We start from the raw sequence: 19,842 nt of genomic DNA, 5'->3' as shown, positions 1-19,842 counted from the left end.
TCAGTGTGTGGTCTATCTGGATGACCTTCTGAACCATTCTGCAGAGTTCTTTGACAATCTTAAGGACATTTCCCTTGCCATTTGCCAGGCCAGCCTCCTCCTTGACCTGAAGAAGTACAACGTATTCTGGAGGCATCGTTTTTTCTAGAGGCATCTTTATTTGGGTCATTTAGTGAGTGAAGCTGGACTAGCCACTGACCAAGCAAAGATAGCGGCCATAAGGGACTGGCCTGTTCCCCAAAGTGTTTGTGAGTTGCGGCGCTTCTTGGGCCTGGCCTTCTACTACTGGCGGTTTGTTAAGGATTATGCTACCATTGCCCAACCCCTGCACACGCAGACCCAGAAGGGGAGGGCGTTTCAGCGGGGTGAGGAATGTGCCCACGCATTCTTTCAGTTCAAAGCGGCACTTAACAGGGCCTCTGTTTTGGCTTTTCCCGACCTGTGACAACCCTTCATCGTGGACACAGATGCAACATCATCTCTCACAAGCTAACTTCATGCCCTCCTCGACTACATCCATGAATCTTATCTTTGGTCTTCCCAGAGGCCCCCTGCCTGGCAGCTCCAATCTCAGCAATCCTTCTACCAATTTATTCTCTATTCCTCCTCTGCACACGCCAAAACCTTCTCAGTCTGGCCTTTCTGATCTGATCATTCGAAACATGTGCTGTCTCCTCTGGGGGTGACAAGGATGGGTAAGGTCACTATTGAGTCCACCAGAGGCAACTTCAACATCAAACCGCTCTGCCTCCTGTCTTTTTCTCAATGCCACTGTCATTAAGTGACTACTCGAGATTTATGAAACTTTCCCTGGAGACATATTGAAGGCTTAAAAAAAGCTTTTCAAAAAATATATATCTTTCAGCATGATAAATGTGTCATAGTTTTTGTTTTTTGTTTTTTTTAATCTTTCAACACAAAAAGGAAACCACATTCACATAAATACTAGTTTTTTTTGTTGGCTTTGTGAAAGTTTAAAAAAAAACAGACATTTTGTTTCATCATTATATTTCATGAGAATGATTCTCCCCATACAGAACAAGTACACTTGATTAATACATTCTAGAATACCAAATGGTAGTAGGATTAATACTCTGTGCTGTATCATGCTTTTGATTTCACTGATATGACAAGCTATATAGGTCCTTACCAGAGACAAGGAACCCCATGTGCAAATTTGTAGTAATCTCTAGCCTTACAAGTGAGATCCATGTAAAATAATCTTTTATAGTCACCGAAGTAAAACTGAGATAAGGACACAAAGAGGATTTGAGGATTTGACTGAATTAAAAAAACTATCACATATCTATGAATTTAACTTGAAGGTGTTGTTTATTTCCTGGGTTATTGCTAAGTTCAACTCGTGGTCTACTAGTCATAATTTATCATTCCCTTTATACCTGTCAAAACTGTTGTGTCCCTAATGACTTTTCATTCGGGTTCTGAGAAGAACATAGACACACCAAAATCCTCCTTGTACAGGTTCCATGTTTTGGGCTTGTGTGGGTTATCCAGCTCCTCTCGGGGTAAAAACAGCCTGCAGTTACGTGTGAAAAGAAAACCCGGTAATCAAGTTTAAAGTCCAAAAGTGATCCATAAATAGACCAAAGAACATTTGAATAAATAGAAATTGTTGACTTGGAAATAATTACAGCAGTGACAAAAACATACTTGTTATCCAGTATGAAGGACGTATTGAACCAAAAGTAAAATGGCACATCCTCGTATCCTTTTGGAAGACCCTGTGAAGAATGATTTAATTAGTTAAATCATGTAACAACAATAGAGTAACTAATATGCTTATGGAAAATTAAAAAGCAAATACTAACAGCACTTGATTCAAACATGACCTTTACATTTCCTTCAACCACAGGCCCATTCTGAAGGCTGATGACTGCCGCATTACTGCCAACATCAGGAAACACCTACAACCACAGATGAGTTTCCTCACACAGTGTATCAAAAAGTTTGATCTGAGGATTGTGCGTGTGTGTTTGTGTAGACATGTGTGACTTACTGTGCAGTTCTCTTGTTTGGCACACACACACTGAAATACCAGCTCTTTCTTTATGATTATCTTTACTTTTAGATCACTACCATCACCTTTGCCCACACCTGGGGAAAAGCACATGTTACCCTTGTCACAAACTTCAACAGGGGATGAAGATGTGGTTTGACTTGCATGGTCTTACCTGCTATGGAGTGTATACGTATGCTCTTGATCCTCAGACTTTTAGGGGGCGGCAGCTGCCTGTTGAACTTGCTCTTGACAATCTCATAATACCCCACATACCTCCCCTGTGTGCACAAACAATCCAGACACGCACAAGCTGAAACATCTTAACATCTACAAAGCTGTCACTATAGACCAGTTGTCTTCCTGGTCTGTCTTTCACTTACAGGTTTCCTTAATCTTTATAGAATAACCTCCAATCTCCCTATTCAATACTTGACCTGACAGATGATTTCCAGCAATCACCATGGTACTATACATAGTACAGCGTCTTGTCCTCAGTCTACACGTTACAAACTTTTCTTTGAGTCTTCACCGAATTTTCATAGTTCCTTCCATGCCCTGGACTGAATGCAAATGCCTCACTTTCACTACACTATCCATGACTACTCTGTTAGTTCAGGATAAGATATTGTCCGATGGAGAAGACAAGGTAGTTTCCCTCTTAACGGAAAAAAACAACTTGTGTTTGGGCATGTCTTGGAGTTCAGGTAGGAAAAATGAAAAGAATTATTGGATTGCTCAGAGGGGATATTGAGACAAGCATCCAGGCAAAAACATACTGGATTTTGTTTGATACAAATTTGTTTTATACAAGCGATACAAACATGTTGGCATCCATGTAGTTGTAGTTTTATTTAGCAGTATGGTAGTTTTATTATTTATTCCAATCCCACCTGGAGTTCTTATACATCTCCACCGATGACAATATTACACACAAAAAATTGTCATGACTGCTGTAAAAATCAAAGCTGTTTTTTGATTGAATTTGGTTGAAAAATGGCAACCCATCCTAATGAATTCTGTTTACACTTGCACGGTGCCTGAGGGGTTTGTTCCTACCTGCGATGGAGTCTCCACTCCCTGAAATTTGGAGCTCCGACTCTTGTCGGTTCTCCTCTCGCCAAAATAAGCCAGACTGTCCTGATTAGCATAAAAAAATTAAGAAGACAGCAGACTGAAAAAGTTTCACTACCACAGGGCCTCTTGCTTCAGCACTTTTCAAATTTGAGTATCACCTGTGCACTCTCAAATTGGTCACTGTCAATTAGCCAGGTGCATACCAATGTACCAGTGCGTCCTGTAAAACACAGAAGCATTACAATCTGAATACTGATCCTTTGCAGGAAATTTTTTAATTGTAATAATGGCCCCTTTTTGTGACAGAAGGGGACAACTGAGAATGACAGTCAAAAACAATTAACAAAATGAATGTCAGTCATGATTCAGATGATTGAGCAGAGGACTTGCCTTTCCCTCCTTTACAGTGAATAGCAATAACATTTTGGGGATCTGCAGACATCCACTCTCTCACACTTGCTGTGTATTTCAGCATGTCCCTGTGAGAGATAGTACAATACATTCAAACATGGAGGTATGCCACAAGCATTTTACAAGGAATACAAGGGAATAATAGTTTGGATATTTACTTTTGACTTGGCAACATTAAGGAAAAGTGAAAATTTTAACTTACTCCAAGGATGGAACATTGTGGTCATCAATGAACACCCGCTCAACCCTGTAGTGAAAGAACTGGGGGTCGTAGCCTTTCTCACCTAAAGCACAAAGAGATAGCTGTGATCTGGTCTTAAGAACTGCTGGGAGGAAATCTATGTGATGAACATATGATATGACTTACTGCACAAGTTGTAAACTTTATAGTGACCTTCATGTTTAGTGTCTAGAAACCTTGCCACCTCCTACAGGTAAGGAAACAAAATTTAAGTTTGTTACGAAAAGGGAAATGCCAGCTTTGAGAAAGTCTCTGGTTACCCATAAACCAAATTATAAGATTACGTTGTGAGTACCTGCTCTCCAATCTGATAGTAGGGCAGGATGCTAGAGATGCCCCTGCTACTAGTTAGCTTCTACTTATGAATGTTCATCAGTTGTACAATCTTTTAATTGCAATGACCAGATCAAAGTGATATGAAGTAAATCATACCAAACTATGTCCAGAAATGAATTATTTCTCCCAATAAGGATATGAACATATTGTAGTGATAAACTAACGAGCAGGGAAGTGAAAGAGTCTTGGTCTCTCCTGCAATGAGCCAAGAGTGGCTCTCTTTAGGAAGTATACACCCAGCCTTATTGAGACATACCCTGATCGGATTCCTGTAGAAAGACTGTTTCCCAGATGAGGGGAAAGACATGGCGATGACACGGTCTGGTTAAATAGGTAAAGATGAAAATACAGTGATCAAGATAAGGTTCTATCTGATCTCTCCAATATCTATTTTTGCATCATGTTATTTATGTATTTCTTAATCACTGTTACTTACCAGTAACGTAGGTGAGGTCAAGGTCAAAACCATCCTTCTGATAGCGACGCTTGTTCTCTGACACCTAAGTAAAGCAAAAGTATGATGATCTAGAACTCAAAGACATCTCCCATATTACCACATACTTCTACATAGATGCAATCCTCATGAAGAAAGTAGTGCCAATTAGAGAATCAGATTTCTGTAATTCCTTGGCAATGAGCTCACCATCCTCCTGGTTACTTTCTCCAGCTCTTTCTTCTGAGCAGCTAGTCTGAAAACCCTCACCAGGATTATTATTCTCAAGAACCGCAGAAATGAGATCACCCTGGTGGAAAGTAAATCAACATACATTTATATTTATTTTATCAGTCACTGGAACAATATATCTGTAATAATGTAAATAAACTAGGTACTACAGCTAATGATGAAAAGGTTGGCTGATTGATTTTGATTTGATCTTTTTTTTAACACCACCTAAACCTGTATGTTGAAGAAATGTTGGCTGACTGTTGTGTCTTTTGCTGTAGTCTGTTTTGTTTAAAATCCAACTATAGGTTCGTTTAGACCAAACATAAGTTTTAAGAACCTTACATCAGGGGTGAATCCAAATCACTAGTGATACTGAGTCAATTAAATTTAATGAGAATGCATGAGGGACCCTGGGTGTTTTTTTGGTTTGTTTGATTTTCTTGTTCTTCAGATAAGAAATGAAAAAAATAATAACACAAAAAATCTTGAGCCTATCAGTGATTCATGGTTAGCTGAAAACAATCTTTTAATATACCTGGGAATGAGGCTGGCACCAGAAAGGTCACTGAAGGTGTAGATCATGGTGACCACCAATGTGATTACCACCACACAGGCATCTACAATGTTCAACTTGGAGCTGAAGTAAACTTTAAAACTAGAAAGAGACACTGCAGATTAATAATAGCATTACCTTTTCAGAATGATAATAAACTGAAGTTAAATACTAGCCTCACTTTTAAAGAATGAAGAACTGGTTACTCTGAAGCATATCATACAAACGGCACACAATAGTGATAATAGTGACTGTGCATACACTCAAGGTTTTATTTTGCCTTGGACTAGTCAAACACATGCCCCGCAGTTGCTGCATAGCTTCCTCTGCAGAGCTTCCTGTCTAATCAGGATGACACACTTTGCTTCTGCTGAGTCGGGAATGTGTGTATGCATCACTCTTTTCAATCTACAGCATCTTACGATCACTTTTACAGCCAAGGAGTCAAACTAAGAGAACAGATAAAGTTACTATGGAATTAATTATATTGAAACAGATGCGTGCAAGCCAAGCCACTGTCACTCACCCTTCAACATAGACCCTCAGGAGAACATCCAGGAGGAAGAAAAAGGAAATGGTGAGGGAAACAGCCTCTAAGGTATTTCCAACCTCTCTATTTTCTAGCAGACAGAGGTCCACAATGATGAGCACAAAATCGACGATGATGAGTACCACTCCTAATACACTGGGGGGTGAAAAAAAAGATACACTTCAAACAGTGCCAGGCTTACAGTTCATCAACATAGTCGTTATTTCAATGGTTAAGAAAATGCTTAACCGAAACTCACCGAAATCCAAAGGACATAACGAAAGGTGCAATTTTCTTCCTGACATTGCTAAAAAAATATGAGAAAGGATAATGCTTGTCAGTGAACATGAAAGTGAGTGAAAAGCTTTTGCTGCTCACTTGAACATAAACAACACATTGATCTCCAAAATGATAGCTCAATTTTAAATATCAATCAATGGCTGTTGTGAATTGCATGTAGTTTGAGAAAACTAAATTTAAAAGCTGTTGTTATATTATGACCCTTTTTTGCGGTTATACTTACTGGTACATCGTATCTGGGTCCACACTCTCCTCTTTTCCGTCGTCAATCTCAACTTTAGCATCCTCCATCTTCGCAATGCATCTAAAAAAAAAAAAAAAAAGAAATGAAAGATTAAAACGCCAACGCAACATAAAAGATTCAACAAGTCTAACATAAACTAGGCGGTCAAATATTGACGCTAAATGGCACACAGGAGTTAAAAATGCTCATCTTTCTATGTGAGTTCCTCACCCATTGACACCCGAGTCCGACCCCGGGCTGAAATGCACAGAGGTCATGGTTATGTGTGAGTGTGTGTCCTGACCGTGTCGTCTGTAGATATGAGAACAAGAACTTTCGTAAGGGAAGTCGAAAGCTCCTTCTCCAGCTGGAGATAAGTTGAAGATTTCAGATAGGACGCCGAGGTGAATGTTGGAGAGGAAGAACTTACCGCGACGCGCACAAACGACAATAAGCAAGCGAGTGGTAACCGAGGAGTGCTAACCACGGCGCCCGATTTAAAGCCCAGCTAGCTTAAATGACAACCGTCCGTTAAATTATAAATTGTGTAAAATCGGCTAGGTAACCTCTCGTCGACAGTCAAGCCTTAATATTGGTGAAAACTTTTTTTTTCTTTTACAACAACATGTCTTGTGACTTCTCATGAATACAAAAGGAAGGTGGTTCAAAGGTTAACCTGCTGTTTTATATATTTTTTTTTGTCATCCGTCCGCTATTCCTCCGGCATTCCTGCAAAGTTAGCGGATTCGCACTTCCTGAAGTTCATCGTTGAGTTTCCCCGTCATTGCTTTCTCATATATTTAGGAGTTTTAGAAAGAAGCTTCACGACTTCTTCGTCTTCTTCCTTCATTTCTTTTCTTCCTCTTTCTCCTCCTCCTCATCCAAACATCATCTGGTTGTAATTACCACAAGAACGTCCTCTTTTTATTTTTTTCATTTTTTCTATTTCGACATTGTGGACGTGAAAATAGCTAAAAAAAAATTTTGGAGTAAAATGGGAATTGTTTTCTTCCTCGTGTACTTATATGACACCTCCAGTTATGTTAATGGAATTTACAAAATGGAAAGAAAAGAAAGTTTCACTCGCATTTTTGAGGAAACAGTTTACACATTCTTCCCCACGCACGGTTGAGAGTTAGTGTGTGCTGGCGCGCACGTCTTTTCCTTACGCAGTCACCCAGTTCCCCAAATTAACAGTAACAGAATATAAGTGAAGTAACAAAGTACGAAAGCTGGACCAGCAATAATTTCGTCTTTTTGTGCTGGGACGTGGACGTTGTTTGGATTATTATCCATGGCTCCAAAGTTAATTTTGTGATCAGATGTAATTGTGATTATCAGTTGATAACTGAAGTCATGTCATGTGACCTCAGGAGGAGGCCAGTGTGCTTTAGGTGACCTTGACAGTAAGAACTGATATCTTCTGGGAGCAAATTTGTATGTGTCAACCATTCAAAAATTTAATTGTAAGTCATGCAATTATACGATATTTATGATTAGAAGTGCAGGGATTGGTACTTCAACTCACACAAGAAATTTCTTGGTTTGGTTGTGACAGCAGGGCATTGTGTGTTTACCAATTTGACCCGTGTCCCTGTGGATTTACTCCAGAAGTTCAAAAATTGGAGGGCCTTAATTGCCCGGGTGTGTGAACGAGAGCGTGAATTACTTTTTTTCCCCTCTGTTTGGTCTTTGTCTTAACTTAATTGTTTAGATGTCTATAATTTGACTACAACAATGCAGCCCTTTGCAATTTCAGACCTCTGTGTGTGTGCAGCATATGGCAGTAATGACAATAAAGGTGACTTCAACTTTGAAAATTGGATGTGGTCTACATTGTTCAGTGTCAACGCCTCATTGCCAAGTATGTGATGATAAATAATGGAAACCAGAGAGAACCATAATACAGCGCACAGTTGTTCCCGGAAGTTATTGCGTAAGACAGATGAAATTCAGAGTGTCTTCCCATTAATGGGCAGAACAGATTTTGTTTGTTTGGGCTTTAAATCTTCATAGATAAGTTTGCATTTTAGGGGAGTTCAGGGGAGGAGGGGGGAGAGTTCCACCTAATGTATTGCTAAGCGTTCACTGTAAAATTGTGTAATCGTTTTTTTATTTAGAGTACAAAATTTTGTCCAATTAAATGTTTACATTGGTGCGTTATGTTTTAGTAATGAAAACTTGACCTGATTTTAGTGATAGGAAACTTAGGCGGTTTTATTGAAAAGAAGGAGCCACTATTTCAACAGCATCTTTGGTATGTAAGGAATGGCATCTTTCTCACATTGAAGAAATTTGCAGTTTTGGGATCAGCAACTTCTTCCTAATACCAAAATGTCTGATCAAGGGGGAGGAACTGCAAACTGATTTGAGTTCAGATGTTGGCAGAGTTGGTCAACTCTTCTGTTGCTAATGTGGACCAGGCAGAACCTTAAAAAGCAATAAATAACACTGATGTATTTCTGGGGAAAAAGAACACTCTGTCTGGTGAAATGAAGGAGAGACATTCGAAAATGCAGGTAATGATTTTTCTTCTACAGTACAAAGAATTTGTACTCTTCTTCATTACTTCTTTAACAATATCTTTGATTTCAGCCAAATAGAGATTTTTTTCCAGAGAGGATGGTGGTGTTAATGCTGGTGCTTCCAACCATGGCTTCATCAATGTATTTAATGGTAAGAAATGGTATCTGAACTGATTTAGGGATGGATTTGTATTCATTTAAAAGGCCAAATTAACACAAATCACACGGATCCCTGGTTATCCCATACAAGAAAAGCTGAAGCCCTTTTTTCAATTTAACGGTCCTTTTTTTCAGACAACAGAAAAGTGTGGACCCGAGGTTGAAGCTCTGAAGCGCAGTATTCAGAGGCTGGAAAACGAGCTCACAATCAGGACATGGCAGGTTGAGCACTGGCGGACTCACAAATACTTCAACCCGATCCAGCCGAGTCTATCTGAAACGGACCCTCCTCTGGAATCAGATACTGCTGTGAATAATGACCCCAGTGGGACAATCGACAGTTCTATCACAGGACAGATGAAACCTCTTCCACCAGCAGGAAATCTAATTGTCTATGACAAAGGTACTTTTACATGTCCTTTTCTATACAGAGGCTACAGTCATGCTTAAGAGTACAGAAAAAAATATTTCCATAGCTTTTGTTTAGTTTAGAGGTTTCTATTATGTAATGTGAAGGGCATATACTTGGATTTCTTTGAATATCCTGAATTGTGATACAAAACTTGCTGTGTAAAAGAATGCAAAAAGTAAATCCAGATGATTCCATTACGATAACATTTTTTTATTCTGTAGTTGGCCAAATTATGTATTTGAATGTATTTGCCGTAAGTGGGTCAATGCAACCTTCAAAAGTCTTTCAGTTATATATAAGAAAATCCCTTTCTTGAATTACTAGAGATATTTTGTGTAAATAAATACGGGGCATTGGCAGCACACATGTTGAAAACCCAGGTTTACGTCGACCAGCATTACCATGTATGATTAACATGACGATTTGCTGAAGTTGATGTTTGGTTGTAACTTTAGACTGTTCTGAACTGTCTGAGAGATTGAGACCACCCAGTGGTTTCTACCGCATCAGACCCAAATTACACCAGGAACCGTTTTTGGTCTACTGTGACATGGAGGATGGAGGGGGATGGACAGTGTTTCAGAAGCGTCGCCATGGAAAAGTTGATTTCAACAGGTATTCAAAGAAAGCAGCCTGAATGTATTCTTTTGAGAAAGTAGAAATCCAATCCAGAGAATTCCATCAGTTTAGAATGTAGCACAACAAAATGTATCCAGGTGTGTAATTGAAAATGATAAAGATATGCCATATTGTCATTGTAGAGATTGGGTGGACTACAAAGACGGCTTTGGTGACTTCAAGCTATGGAACGATGAGTTTTGGCTGGGGAATGAGCATATTTATTCTCTGCTCTCACAAGGTCATTAACAATCTCCTTAACCTGAAATAAGACATGATAAAATGTCATAAATGTAATGGAATTTATTTCATAATTTTATGTATTGTTGAGAAGGTGCTGCATATTTCTCATGTATTCTTCTTTATATCCAACTGTTCAAAAGGTAAAAATCTGGTGAAGATAGACTTAATGGATTGGGACGGAGAAAAAAGCCATGCATTTTATGAGGACTTCAGAATCACTGATGAAGCCGTATGTGAGGCAGTTTTAAGGGATGCACAATACTTGATTTTTTTTTTTTTTTCCAAAATCTAACTCACATTCATAACACAAATTACCAATGCCTGACAGTATTTTTTTGTCTGCCTCAAAAAAACAGACCATTAAATGTTTTTTCTTTTAGAATTCACACGTCATGCCAATTCTCAATGTGATGGACCACTTACAGGAGTATTTAAAAAGCACATTTCAAAACATTTCAAAATTAACACAGCTACTACAATGAAAAAATGTAAAAGAGAATAAAAAAAAGATTCCCAAAGGGGGCGTTTCTTTGTGGAGTTTGCATGTTCTCCCCATGACTGATTAGGTTTTCTCAGGTCCAGGAATGTGTGAATGAGACAGTTGTGAAACACTTGTTTTACTAAATATGTGGCTCTGTGATCAACTGTCAAGCAGTCCAACCACAGCTGCGATTAATAATTGATTTTTAAAGCAAATATGCGCTGAGACCAAAGACACCCTTATATTGTGCATCCCGAAATTCAAAGAACCCTGTCTTGGCGTAAGAGATGACTGAAATACTCTTAACAGGAATTACTTTCATTGACAATCTTTTCAGGATAAGTACCGTCTCCAGTATGGACAGTACAGTGGCAAAGCTGGAGATGCCCTCACTGGAGGTGGAGGAATGGTGGAGCAGTGGTCTGCCTGCCTCAGCGGCATGCAGTTCAGCACCCAGGATCAAGTGAATCATTTATTCCCTCTCAACATTTTGATTTGACGCTTTTACAGTTCAAGGTAAAAATGATGATCTGATTGTACTAATGATGGTCGTGGCCATTGACAGGACAATGACCGCTATCTTCAAGGAAACTGCGCCGAAGAAAATGGAGCAGGTTGGTGGTTCAACAGGTAAGACATTTTCCAGTCTGTGATACCTTTAAGTGTGATAATTGATCAAAAACACTTCCAGCTGAAGTTTATTCTCCCATTTGCGATTAATGGACTTTGTCATCTGCAGATGCCATGCTGCCAACTTGAATGGCCAGTTTTATCGCAAAGGCAAGTATCAGGGTCAGTTTGACAATGGAGTGGTGTGGGGAACCTGGAGGGGCCTTTGGTATTCCCTGAGACACACCACCATTAAAGTGAGACCTCTTGTGTTCTTGGACATCATGGGCAGTGGGGCAGGAGAAATGTGACATGGATGTTGGGGACAGGTGATGCCAAAAATGTTACCCAAAAATGTTACTCTTTGACTTCTCCCATAATACATTTCACCATGCACTGTACTCCATATAACTGTATATGACAAATAAAGCATATCTTTATCCAACTGTTTTTTGAAAGGCCGTGATAAAAAGTATCTCCTGTTGTGCAGTTCTATCTAACAAAGTCATGATATGCAGGCAAAACAACATATTGCATTTCAGCCAGAAAGCTCTTGCTGATGTTCATCTTTGACTATCCTCAAACATATGTTCCCTTGGTCATTGTTTATTTTGGGTTTTTATTCAATTTATTTTGTTTTTCATAATATTTTACTTTAAGATATTGCGAGAAGATTGCTTGACATTGTCAAATTGTCATGGAACTGAAATGGGTCCAAAGGATTAGAATTGTCTTTTCAACATCATAATGACATTGAAGTAGTGGAAAGAATGACATATAAACAGCGAAGAAAAAACACATGGTGAAATAATTATTGAAATGCCATTAACAGAACCTGTATTTAACAGGTGTTACTGTTGACACAAGGTCACGTTTGATCACTTTTAAATAAATGCATTTCCATGGATTGATTAACAAAATGAAATAAAATCTACGTATTTTGGCATTCAGAAACACAGCCATACTGGAATGTAAATGTGTAAAATTGAGATGCAACCTAAACTGATTCATAAAGATGAATACAAATTTTATATACAAATGATGCATTAAAAAAGAATTGAATGAACATCATAAACATTTGCAAAACAAGTCTGAATATTTCAAGTTGACATCATGTATCCAGTGTTTGAGTCAAGTTTCAAGTCACATCAGAAAATTCCAGCAATAATCCCCTGAGTCGTGTCCAAGTCAAAGCTAATTGGCAGTAATGTAATTGCATGTGTAAATATGTAACAAACACTTGCAGACATGAAGGTGACTGGTTAAATTCTGACAGGGCTCTTTCTGTGCAGAGTTTGCCTGTTCCTGCTGTGCCTACGTGGTTCTCCATCTTTATTCCAAAGTCAAAAATCATGCTGCAGGTTTTCTGAAAACTCTGAATTGTCTATTGATGTAAATGAGAAAGGGAATGTTTGTATGTCAACTGCAGCGTGGTGTACACATGATGTACATGAAGAATGACTGAGGGTGCCTGTCGTTGCGCGAATCTGAATGATGGTACAGTGGTAAACCTTATGCTAAATTATTATAGTGTCACATGATAATAGAGATCAATAGTAACAACGAATATATAATTTGGGAAAAAAAAGTTCCAGCTAGAGTCTAGTGATATGCAGTTGCTCCATAATGCACACTTACAAACCGTATTCAACCTTCCTCGCCTGATAAGGTTGAGGGAAGATCTAGGTCCAACATCTGCTTTTCTGCTTCACTCAGCCTGTAGGGAGAGCCATCATTGCTGCTGTGCCCTCCAGACATCGGGAGTGAGTTGCACCGGCCTTTCCTTTGCTCCGATGACGAAACACTGAAGGTTGAGCTGCGCTGTCGCCCTTTGACCCCTGAGCACGACTGAGCCTCCTTTAATTTGCGGGCCAGCATGTTTCTCTGGATGGGCGATGGGCCGCGGCGATTCCAATTCAGCTCCGCTCGCTCTGCTCGATCCGTACTCAGGTTCACTCCTAAACTAAAAGGTCCTATTGCGGGACCCCCGATCCCCGAGATTCCCTCTTCAACTCCGGTCCTTTTACTCCTTTCCCTTTCTATTGTGCCAATCAGATCTCCTCTGGCATGTTTCTCAGGTGATGAAGAAATGTTTGTATTTGTTCCTGTGTTCCTGAGTTCACAGCGGTGAGAAACAGCAGCTGTTTCGGTATGGGACTTAATCTGCATTCTGGGCTTATTCCACTCTGGGGTGCCATGCTCTGGAATTGGGTGAGGATAAAATGCCGGCTTCTCCTTCATGCCTTTGGTCCAGCAGCTTCCTTCGGGGAGTGTCCGAGATCCCACCTGAAAAAAAGAGATCTTTGTTAATCAGAACAAAGAAAAAATCATGAGATCTAGATTCTACATATGAAGTATAACTAATGTAGCATGGTTCACCTGTGTCATGCTCCTTTCCCTGAACTGCCTGATCTGTGAGGAGGATGTAAGCTGAGGCTTAGTGTCATTAAAACTTGAGGTCCGACGGAAATTTGGATTCTTATGATGGGAATTCCCTATTCCTGCATCTGTTCCTCTTCTGAGACCCGCTAAGCCACTCCGCTCAACCATCTCCACCCAGTCTGCAGTGCGGTCATGCCATCTTGAGCTGCGCCCGCTAGAATGACTAGAAACAGGCGGGCTTAAGACGAGCTCAACTTTTGGACTGAGTCGATCTGAGGTGATCCTCGAAGTCTGCGATGGCAACACAGAAATGGGAGTAGCAACAAGGAATTGGCTGTTGTTGACGTTGTCCAGTGTAGAATATGATATCCCAGTCGGCGTAGGAACGGCCGAGTTGGTCGGGGAAGCTGAAGTTTCTATCGAGGTGTCGTGGACGGGGCTTGAAGACACATGGTAGAACTGCGTTGTCTCCTTCAATCCCTTCTTCTTCATTTCTTTTAACTGATGCTGCGCTAACCGATACCTGGGAAGAATCAGTGTATTCATTTGCATTGATAAATTCTGAAGGAATAATTCGCTAAGAAAAACATCAAATCATTTTCTATTCTCCCTGGAGCCTCTGGAAGGTCAACTGAACACACATATGCACACAGGTTAGAGCTAGAGCCAAACTCTAGGAGTCCTGAGATGACTAAAAACATGTTTTGCCTAAAGACAGCATGAGGTCCAGTAGATAATAACTGAAATGTCACATTTGGGCAAACTATTCCTTTAACAAATCTGCTCAAAAGTGTATATAATACTCACCCAAATATGGATGGTAACACCTTCTGGCCCGTGGGAGACAGCCTCTCTGGGTCCTGGGAAAGAGGTATAACCAGTGTCGGAGAGAGAGACTGACTGCCAACAGGAGGCCGGTCAGTAGGAGCCATTCCCATCCCAGCTGGAGGACCACGGCTGTCGGACAGGCTGGGTCTTTGGAGGCTGTGGCCACAAATGGAGGCCTCGTCGGAGAGTTTGCGTACCCCGGGGGAATGCACAGAGCCTCGGCGGACAGAGCTGCACTGAGGGGTCTTGCAAAGTTTTCTCCAAACAGTAACCATAATGGTGGCCACGATCACGGCGAGGCAAAGAGATATGCCGATCACCACAACCATGTTACCACCTAGGGATACAACTCCAGTGGGCTCAGGAGGGTGAGATGAAGGAGCAGGCAGCACTGGGGACAAAATACAGAAAAAACTTGATGTTGTACATTTCGTGCATTTATCTTGCGATCTATCACTATTTCATCATGTTTTAAAGCTGAGGACCATGCGTCTCCCATTCCTCAACTCATGGTATTTGAGTAATAATTTTATCTTGAGTCACCTTTTTTTGAACGCCTATATAAGCAATATTCAAGCTCTCAAATGTAACTTCTTAACCCTCCTACCCCACTGGTTTAGGGGTTGTTAATTGCAGACTAGGACAAAAACAGCATTTAGCACATTCTCTTGACTGTGAAACAGCAATCATTTTTTCTGCCAAACATTTGTAACCAGTCCACTGTTTTGTTTTTTTTCCCAAGGAAATCCTATAGCTTCAGACAACATCAATTACTCAGAAGGTTCCCTTCTGATGTTTCTAATGATTATAAAAACAATATTGAAATTATTTGAAGTGTCAGCTACAACTCCAACAAGGTTGAGACACTAACCACAGTCCTCCAGTGAGCAGAGGGACTGGTCCTTCATCATGCCAATGCAGGACGTTCCTCTCACACCTGATGGCAGCAAACATTCGCGCACCCGTTCCCTCACACCCTCGCCACAGCTCGCGCTGCACACACTCCACTTCTGCCAGGGGCCCCAAGAATCTACAAGGAAAGACATGATCATGACATTCTTGTTGCTTTTTTTTTCTAAATCAAATCTAAATAAGGGCATGCCAAGATTTGTCACAATTATAAAATTAAATATTTGTTGGTTCACCACTACACAAACACGAATCAGATAACACCTAATTTTGATATTGTATATTTGCCTTTAAATTAAATATACTACAATGTGTTAATATCAAGGTGGGTACATTGGCATCTGGCCTCTTTCAAAATTTAGCAACAGATTACCCCCCAAAATACAACCAGGTATACAATCAGGTAGATTTATTTGGAAAAGATGTTGATGTACTATACCTTTATTTCACACTATTTCTGCATGGTGTGTTTTGCAGCTTTGGAATGTAATTGGTGGGAATTAATAAGATATATTGGCACCGATTGGGCTCAATTAATACAGCTGTTTCGCAATTTTCTAATATTTTCTTATCACATGTTTAAATCATTATCTAAATTCTCTTTATTCAGTTGATATGTGCTAATCCTGTCAGCATGAACTTCTCTCTGTAAAATGGGTGTTGCTTGAATGTAATTGTTGTTTTTTCCCCATCAAATGTCTCTTGTTACAGGTTTCCAAAATCATACGTATGAGATGTTGGCACTGAAAAGTTGAAAAAAGGTGATGGGCATTCTTATTTTCTTCAGCAAATTAATTTACTCATTTGCACTGTCAAATTGAAATAGAAGTGTACAAGAAATCATCAAAAATCAGTAAGCAGTTACCTCTAATTAGCACAAATCCTCCTTGAATAAGTTACAAGTTAAAAAAAGGCCAGTGTTGTCCAGAAAATACAATGAAATTTAGAGGTAATAGAAATAACCTACTATTACTGTTGTTTTTCTATAAGATTCAAAATTTCAAAGACTGAAACAGTTTCATCTGAAACGTACATATTTCCACTGAGGTTTTGCAGAGCATCGATATGTGGTGAGAGGCTTGGGTCAGGCATTATTCATTTTGGAGATCAGTTCTGAGAATTAATGATCTAAAACATGGCATTAGAACAATATAATTGTAGTAGACCCATAGAACCAATCAGAGCTCTACATTGAAGCACTGACCATTTTTAAGACGCACCTCTTAAAATGGGATTAATAATTGTCCTTGGAGGAGATGAAAACTACAAATGCATTGAGTGTTACATCTCACCTTCACTCCTGTATACCACCAAACATGTCTGCGCTGGACTAGGGGAGCGGCTGAAATTAAAAAGAAAGCGGAGGCAGTACTTATTCTTTCCCGGGTAAAACACAGAGCAGTTGAACTCTGTTTCGTTCTCTCCTTGAGTCAGCAAGTTATAGGCCAGGGGCGGGCTGGAGGGCCTGTCTGCTCCAAAGTCCATCGCTGCTGTTCCACCTGCTCCCGAATCATGGGAAACAGCAACACCTCCTCCGACACCTGAGTCTTTGTACAGCAAGACTCTCCCGTGGACGTACACGCAAGGCGGAGCTATGAGCTTAACAGTCACTGTCCCTTCACAGCCACTCCTGTACGTGTTGACGTTTTCCACCAGCAGCTTATAGGAAAAGATTTGGGACAGGTAGAGAGGACTCGAGCTTTTCACTTCATCGACAGTATGTGGAGAGCGTACAGCCACTCTGATGAAATCTCTATCAGAGAACGGGAAGACACAGGACAGCTTGATGCTCTGGGAGCGGAGGGGCTTGATGGGATGGCGTGTGCGGGCTTTGACCTTATCTATGCTGCTTCGTCCGATCTGGTTGTACTCCATGTAGCTTACTTCCACGAAGAGAGCGGAGTCAAGGATACTTGAACAGGCTTGAAAGTATTCATTAGTGGAGATCCCAAGCTGCAAGGAGACACAAAACAGGATGTTAAAGAATCACTGTTTTTGTCTGCGGAAAGTTATTTTGACATGTTGTTGTCTTGCCTGAAAAGATCCAGAGTGGTTTCCCGCCCTTTCGACGGCGATGTGAAAAGTGGGCCACTGCACCTGCAGTTCTGAGCTCCACCACCAGGCCGTGCTCTCTGAGCTCCGAGTCGGTGTATCATTCTGATGAGACGCTGTCTTGGTGCTGGTCAACCTCAGCAGGAAGCGGAAAGTTCCCGCATACAGGAAACTGGAGCAGTTGAACTCCACCCGACCTGCGGATTGATCGTTGGGCAGAATCCTGGTCAGGATGGTGGTGTTGGTGTCCGTGTTGATCAGCGAGAGGCTCATTTTTCGGATGTTGCTGCTGTTGGATTTCGTGTTGAAGTCCACAAACACGCTGGGATTGCTCAGGGCAACATGGAAGGAGGGCCAAATATTGAGCCCTGCCAGAGCTACAGGAGATAACAGACAGAGAAATGAGGGGTCTTACAAAATAAAATAATACAAAATAACATGAAGTCTATCGTTGAAGTCATCTTGCGGAATAATGATACTGGAATTTACTTCCAATGTCAGCGCTTTTAGTTATTGTTGTTTTTGAATGACAGCACGATCACAAATAACGCACTTCGCTTTACACTGTTAAAAGACCAGTGTATCAGCTAAGTAGCACATTATTTTTCAAGTGCCGTGATAATTTGGTGAATCATGTTTAAATCCTCTCGTGCGAGGGGTGAAGGGATTGATTTCAAGTGCCGAAATTGAAGAAACTTCTAATATTTGAGAAAACTGCAAAAGCATAGAGAAGCATCAGTCAGTGACAACAGGTGAGGGAAGCTTTGTAATGAACTTGCCAATGTTTTGCCATTGACATTTAGAGACATATTTGTTGAGGGAGTCACACGGTGACTACTCACCGTATCCCATTAGGATCAGCAGGAAAGGAAGCAAAAAGACAGCTTGTGGCATTCCGATTTTCCTGCCCGTATTCCTCTCCTATACCACATGGCCTTTCTCTTCCAACATCCCTGAGGTCTATCGGAAGAAAAAAAAAAATTAAAAAATCACACGCACTCCAGTAGAATAACCTTGCAGTGAATTGCAAATCAACAGGCACAAATATAGGAGGGAGCAACACATTCTGCAGAAGAATGAGCAACAGGAAAGCCGGGGGATGATGTTGTAACAATAACTTCTCTGGATTTACAGTAATGTCTTCCTCTTTTTGTCCATCTTTACAATCCCGTCAATTTGCTGGGCGAAGCAGCGAGAGGACAAACATGCAGAGGTCTTTGCTTCATGTGCTCTCTACTAAATATTTTACCTTTTCGACTCACTTGTATGCAGATATTTATTTGGGGCATGAGAACATTAAAAATTGAAATTCTTCTACACCAGCTCTTACAGGTCCTGACCAATTTAATGAATTTATAGAAAAATTATTGCAACATGAATTAAAAAGCATGTTCTTATTTGTTTTTAATCTAAGCTTGCATTTATATATTCATTTCGTCGATTTTTAACGGTAACGAATACATGAATCGGACCGGTGATAACTTATGATAACACGTACATTTAATGCAAAACCACATACATTTAATGCAAAACACTTAGGTTAGCCTAACTATGATTTTTCCTTCGTAAAAAGGGTGTCAGATTCACAACTCCCTGTAAATGGATCCCATCCAAAGGCCCTGAAATCAATGATCCTCTTGGATTTTTTTTTTTTTTTTTTTTTTTTTTTTTGGCTTAATTGACTCAAGACCAGAAATTCAAACATGTCTGTTTCCCCCAGACCTGTTGAAGAAAAGAAAAACTGATATACTCACTCGTCCCAATTCAACAAAACAATATCCTACTTTGTCCTCTCCAACTTTGTGCGCCGGCTCTTTCACTTTAACGCTCCCATTCTGCTTTGGATAAAGTGCGCCGACGGTGCACCGCCTGCAGCCAGCGGGGGCGCGCACTGACGCTGGGTGACGCGGGGTGTGTTTGCGTATTGACAGTTCGAGGTCATGTACTTAAAACCCCTGCAAATGTTCTCGTTCTGAAAAATAATATTACACCACAAGTACCCACATTTCTGCCCTAAATAAAATTATTTTGCTCCAAAAAATTTCCACTTTCATTTGGAATGTGACTCCAAATCCAGACCTCCGTGGGTTAATACATTTGATTTCCATGGATCATTTTTGTGTGATTTTGTTGTCACCACATTCAACCATGTAAAGACCAAAGTATTTTTATACAAATATTTCATTCATTTAGATCTTGGATGTGTTACTTTTGTGTTCCCTTTCTTTTTTTTGAGCAGTATATATTGAAGGTCAACCTGGTTGTCAAAA

General features: G+C 40.3%; 3 protein-coding genes across 6 annotated transcripts; 1 reads left to right on the top strand and 2 right to left on the bottom strand.

The window, feature by feature from the left end:
* Nucleotides 1-991: 991 nt before the first annotated feature.
* On the bottom strand, nt 992-7,174 carry tpte (transmembrane phosphatase with tensin homology). 3 transcript variants are annotated; one of them, XM_086177141.1, is made up of 19 exons: nt 7,031-7,174; nt 6,586-6,666; nt 6,355-6,435; nt 6,091-6,138; nt 5,829-5,987; nt 5,285-5,404; nt 4,726-4,825; nt 4,519-4,582; nt 4,339-4,403; nt 3,873-3,933; nt 3,708-3,789; nt 3,485-3,573; nt 3,253-3,314; nt 3,077-3,157; nt 2,193-2,298; nt 2,018-2,115; nt 1,830-1,925; nt 1,672-1,742; nt 992-1,537 (listed from the first exon to the last, which is right to left on the bottom strand). In XM_086177141.1, exons 2-19 carry the CDS (start codon nt 6,630-6,632, stop codon nt 1,432-1,434), a joined length of 1,536 nt encoding a protein of 511 aa, XP_086033267.1. In that variant the 5' UTR covers nt 6,633-6,666; nt 7,031-7,174; the 3' UTR covers nt 992-1,431. The 3 variants fall into 3 exon arrangements, with proteins under 3 accessions (XP_086033267.1, XP_086033266.1, XP_086033268.1); XM_086177140.1 differs by lacking the exon at nt 7,031-7,174 and adding an exon at nt 6,785-6,914; XM_086177142.1 differs by lacking the exon at nt 6,586-6,666 and having other exon boundaries at nt 7,031-7,172.
* Nucleotides 7,175-8,420: 1,246 nt separating this feature from the next.
* fgl1b (fibrinogen like 1B) lies at nt 8,421-11,712 on the top strand. The gene is made up of 9 exons (XM_086177233.1): nt 8,421-8,873; nt 8,950-9,030; nt 9,174-9,441; nt 9,906-10,065; nt 10,212-10,309; nt 10,452-10,540; nt 11,130-11,255; nt 11,358-11,422; nt 11,532-11,712. The coding sequence occupies exons 1-9, from the start codon at nt 8,847-8,849 to the stop codon at nt 11,710-11,712; spliced, it is 1,095 nt and encodes a 364-aa protein (XP_086033359.1). The 5' UTR covers nt 8,421-8,846.
* thsd1 (thrombospondin, type I, domain containing 1) lies at nt 11,255-19,817 on the bottom strand. 2 transcript variants are annotated; one of them, XM_086177230.1, is made up of 8 exons: nt 19,327-19,817; nt 18,415-18,532; nt 17,555-17,949; nt 16,813-17,473; nt 15,483-15,641; nt 14,591-15,002; nt 13,781-14,306; nt 11,255-13,687 (listed from the first exon to the last, which is right to left on the bottom strand). In XM_086177230.1, exons 2-8 carry the CDS (start codon nt 18,464-18,466, stop codon nt 13,049-13,051), a joined length of 2,844 nt encoding a protein of 947 aa, XP_086033356.1. In that variant the 5' UTR covers nt 18,467-18,532; nt 19,327-19,817; the 3' UTR covers nt 11,255-13,048. The 2 variants fall into 2 exon arrangements, with proteins under 2 accessions (XP_086033356.1, XP_086033358.1); XM_086177232.1 differs by having other exon boundaries at nt 19,357-19,376.
* Nucleotides 19,818-19,842: the final 25 nt, after the last annotated feature.

This window comes from Fistularia commersonii, chromosome 29 (assembly GCF_037954325.1).
Source record: "Fistularia commersonii isolate RoL2024-O1a breed Wild chromosome 29, RoL_Fcom_v1.0, whole genome shotgun sequence".
Classification (NCBI taxonomy): domain Eukaryota; kingdom Metazoa; phylum Chordata; class Actinopteri; order Syngnathiformes; family Fistulariidae; genus Fistularia; species Fistularia commersonii.
The sequence above is the reverse complement of the archived record's forward strand: the minus strand, read 5'-3'. Positions and strand labels throughout refer to the sequence as shown.

Bases quoted from the DNA above. Each gene is read 5' to 3' on its own strand.
- thsd1 (XM_086177230.1), bottom strand. From the start codon at position 18,466: ATGCCACAAGCTGTCTTTTTGCTTCCTTTCCTGCTGATCCTAATGGGA. The intron at 15,003-15,482 runs GTTAGTGTCTCA...TTTTGTCCCCAG, and splicing joins CTGCTCACTGGAGGACTGTG to TGCTGCCTGCTCCTTCATCT. The intron at 14,307-14,590 runs GTGAGTATTATA...GATTCTTCCCAG, and splicing joins GTGTTACCATCCATATTTGG to GTATCGGTTAGCGCAGCATC.
- tpte (XM_086177141.1), bottom strand. From the start codon at position 6,632: ATGACCTCTGTGCATTTCAGCCCGGGGTCGGACTCGGGTGTCAATGG. The intron at 6,436-6,585 runs GTGAGGAACTCA...TTTTTTTTTTAG, and splicing joins TCGGACTCGGGTGTCAATGG to ATGCATTGCGAAGATGGAGG. The intron at 1,926-2,017 runs GTAAGTCACACA...CTGTGGTTGTAG, and splicing joins CCAAACAAGAGAACTGCACA to GTGTTTCCTGATGTTGGCAG.
- fgl1b (XM_086177233.1), top strand. From the start codon at position 8,847: ATGAAGGAGAGACATTCGAAAATGCAG. The intron at 8,874-8,949 runs GTAATGATTTTT...CTTTGATTTCAG, and splicing joins AGAGACATTCGAAAATGCAG to CCAAATAGAGATTTTTTTCC. The intron at 9,031-9,173 runs GTAAGAAATGGT...CCTTTTTTTCAG, and splicing joins CTTCATCAATGTATTTAATG to ACAACAGAAAAGTGTGGACC.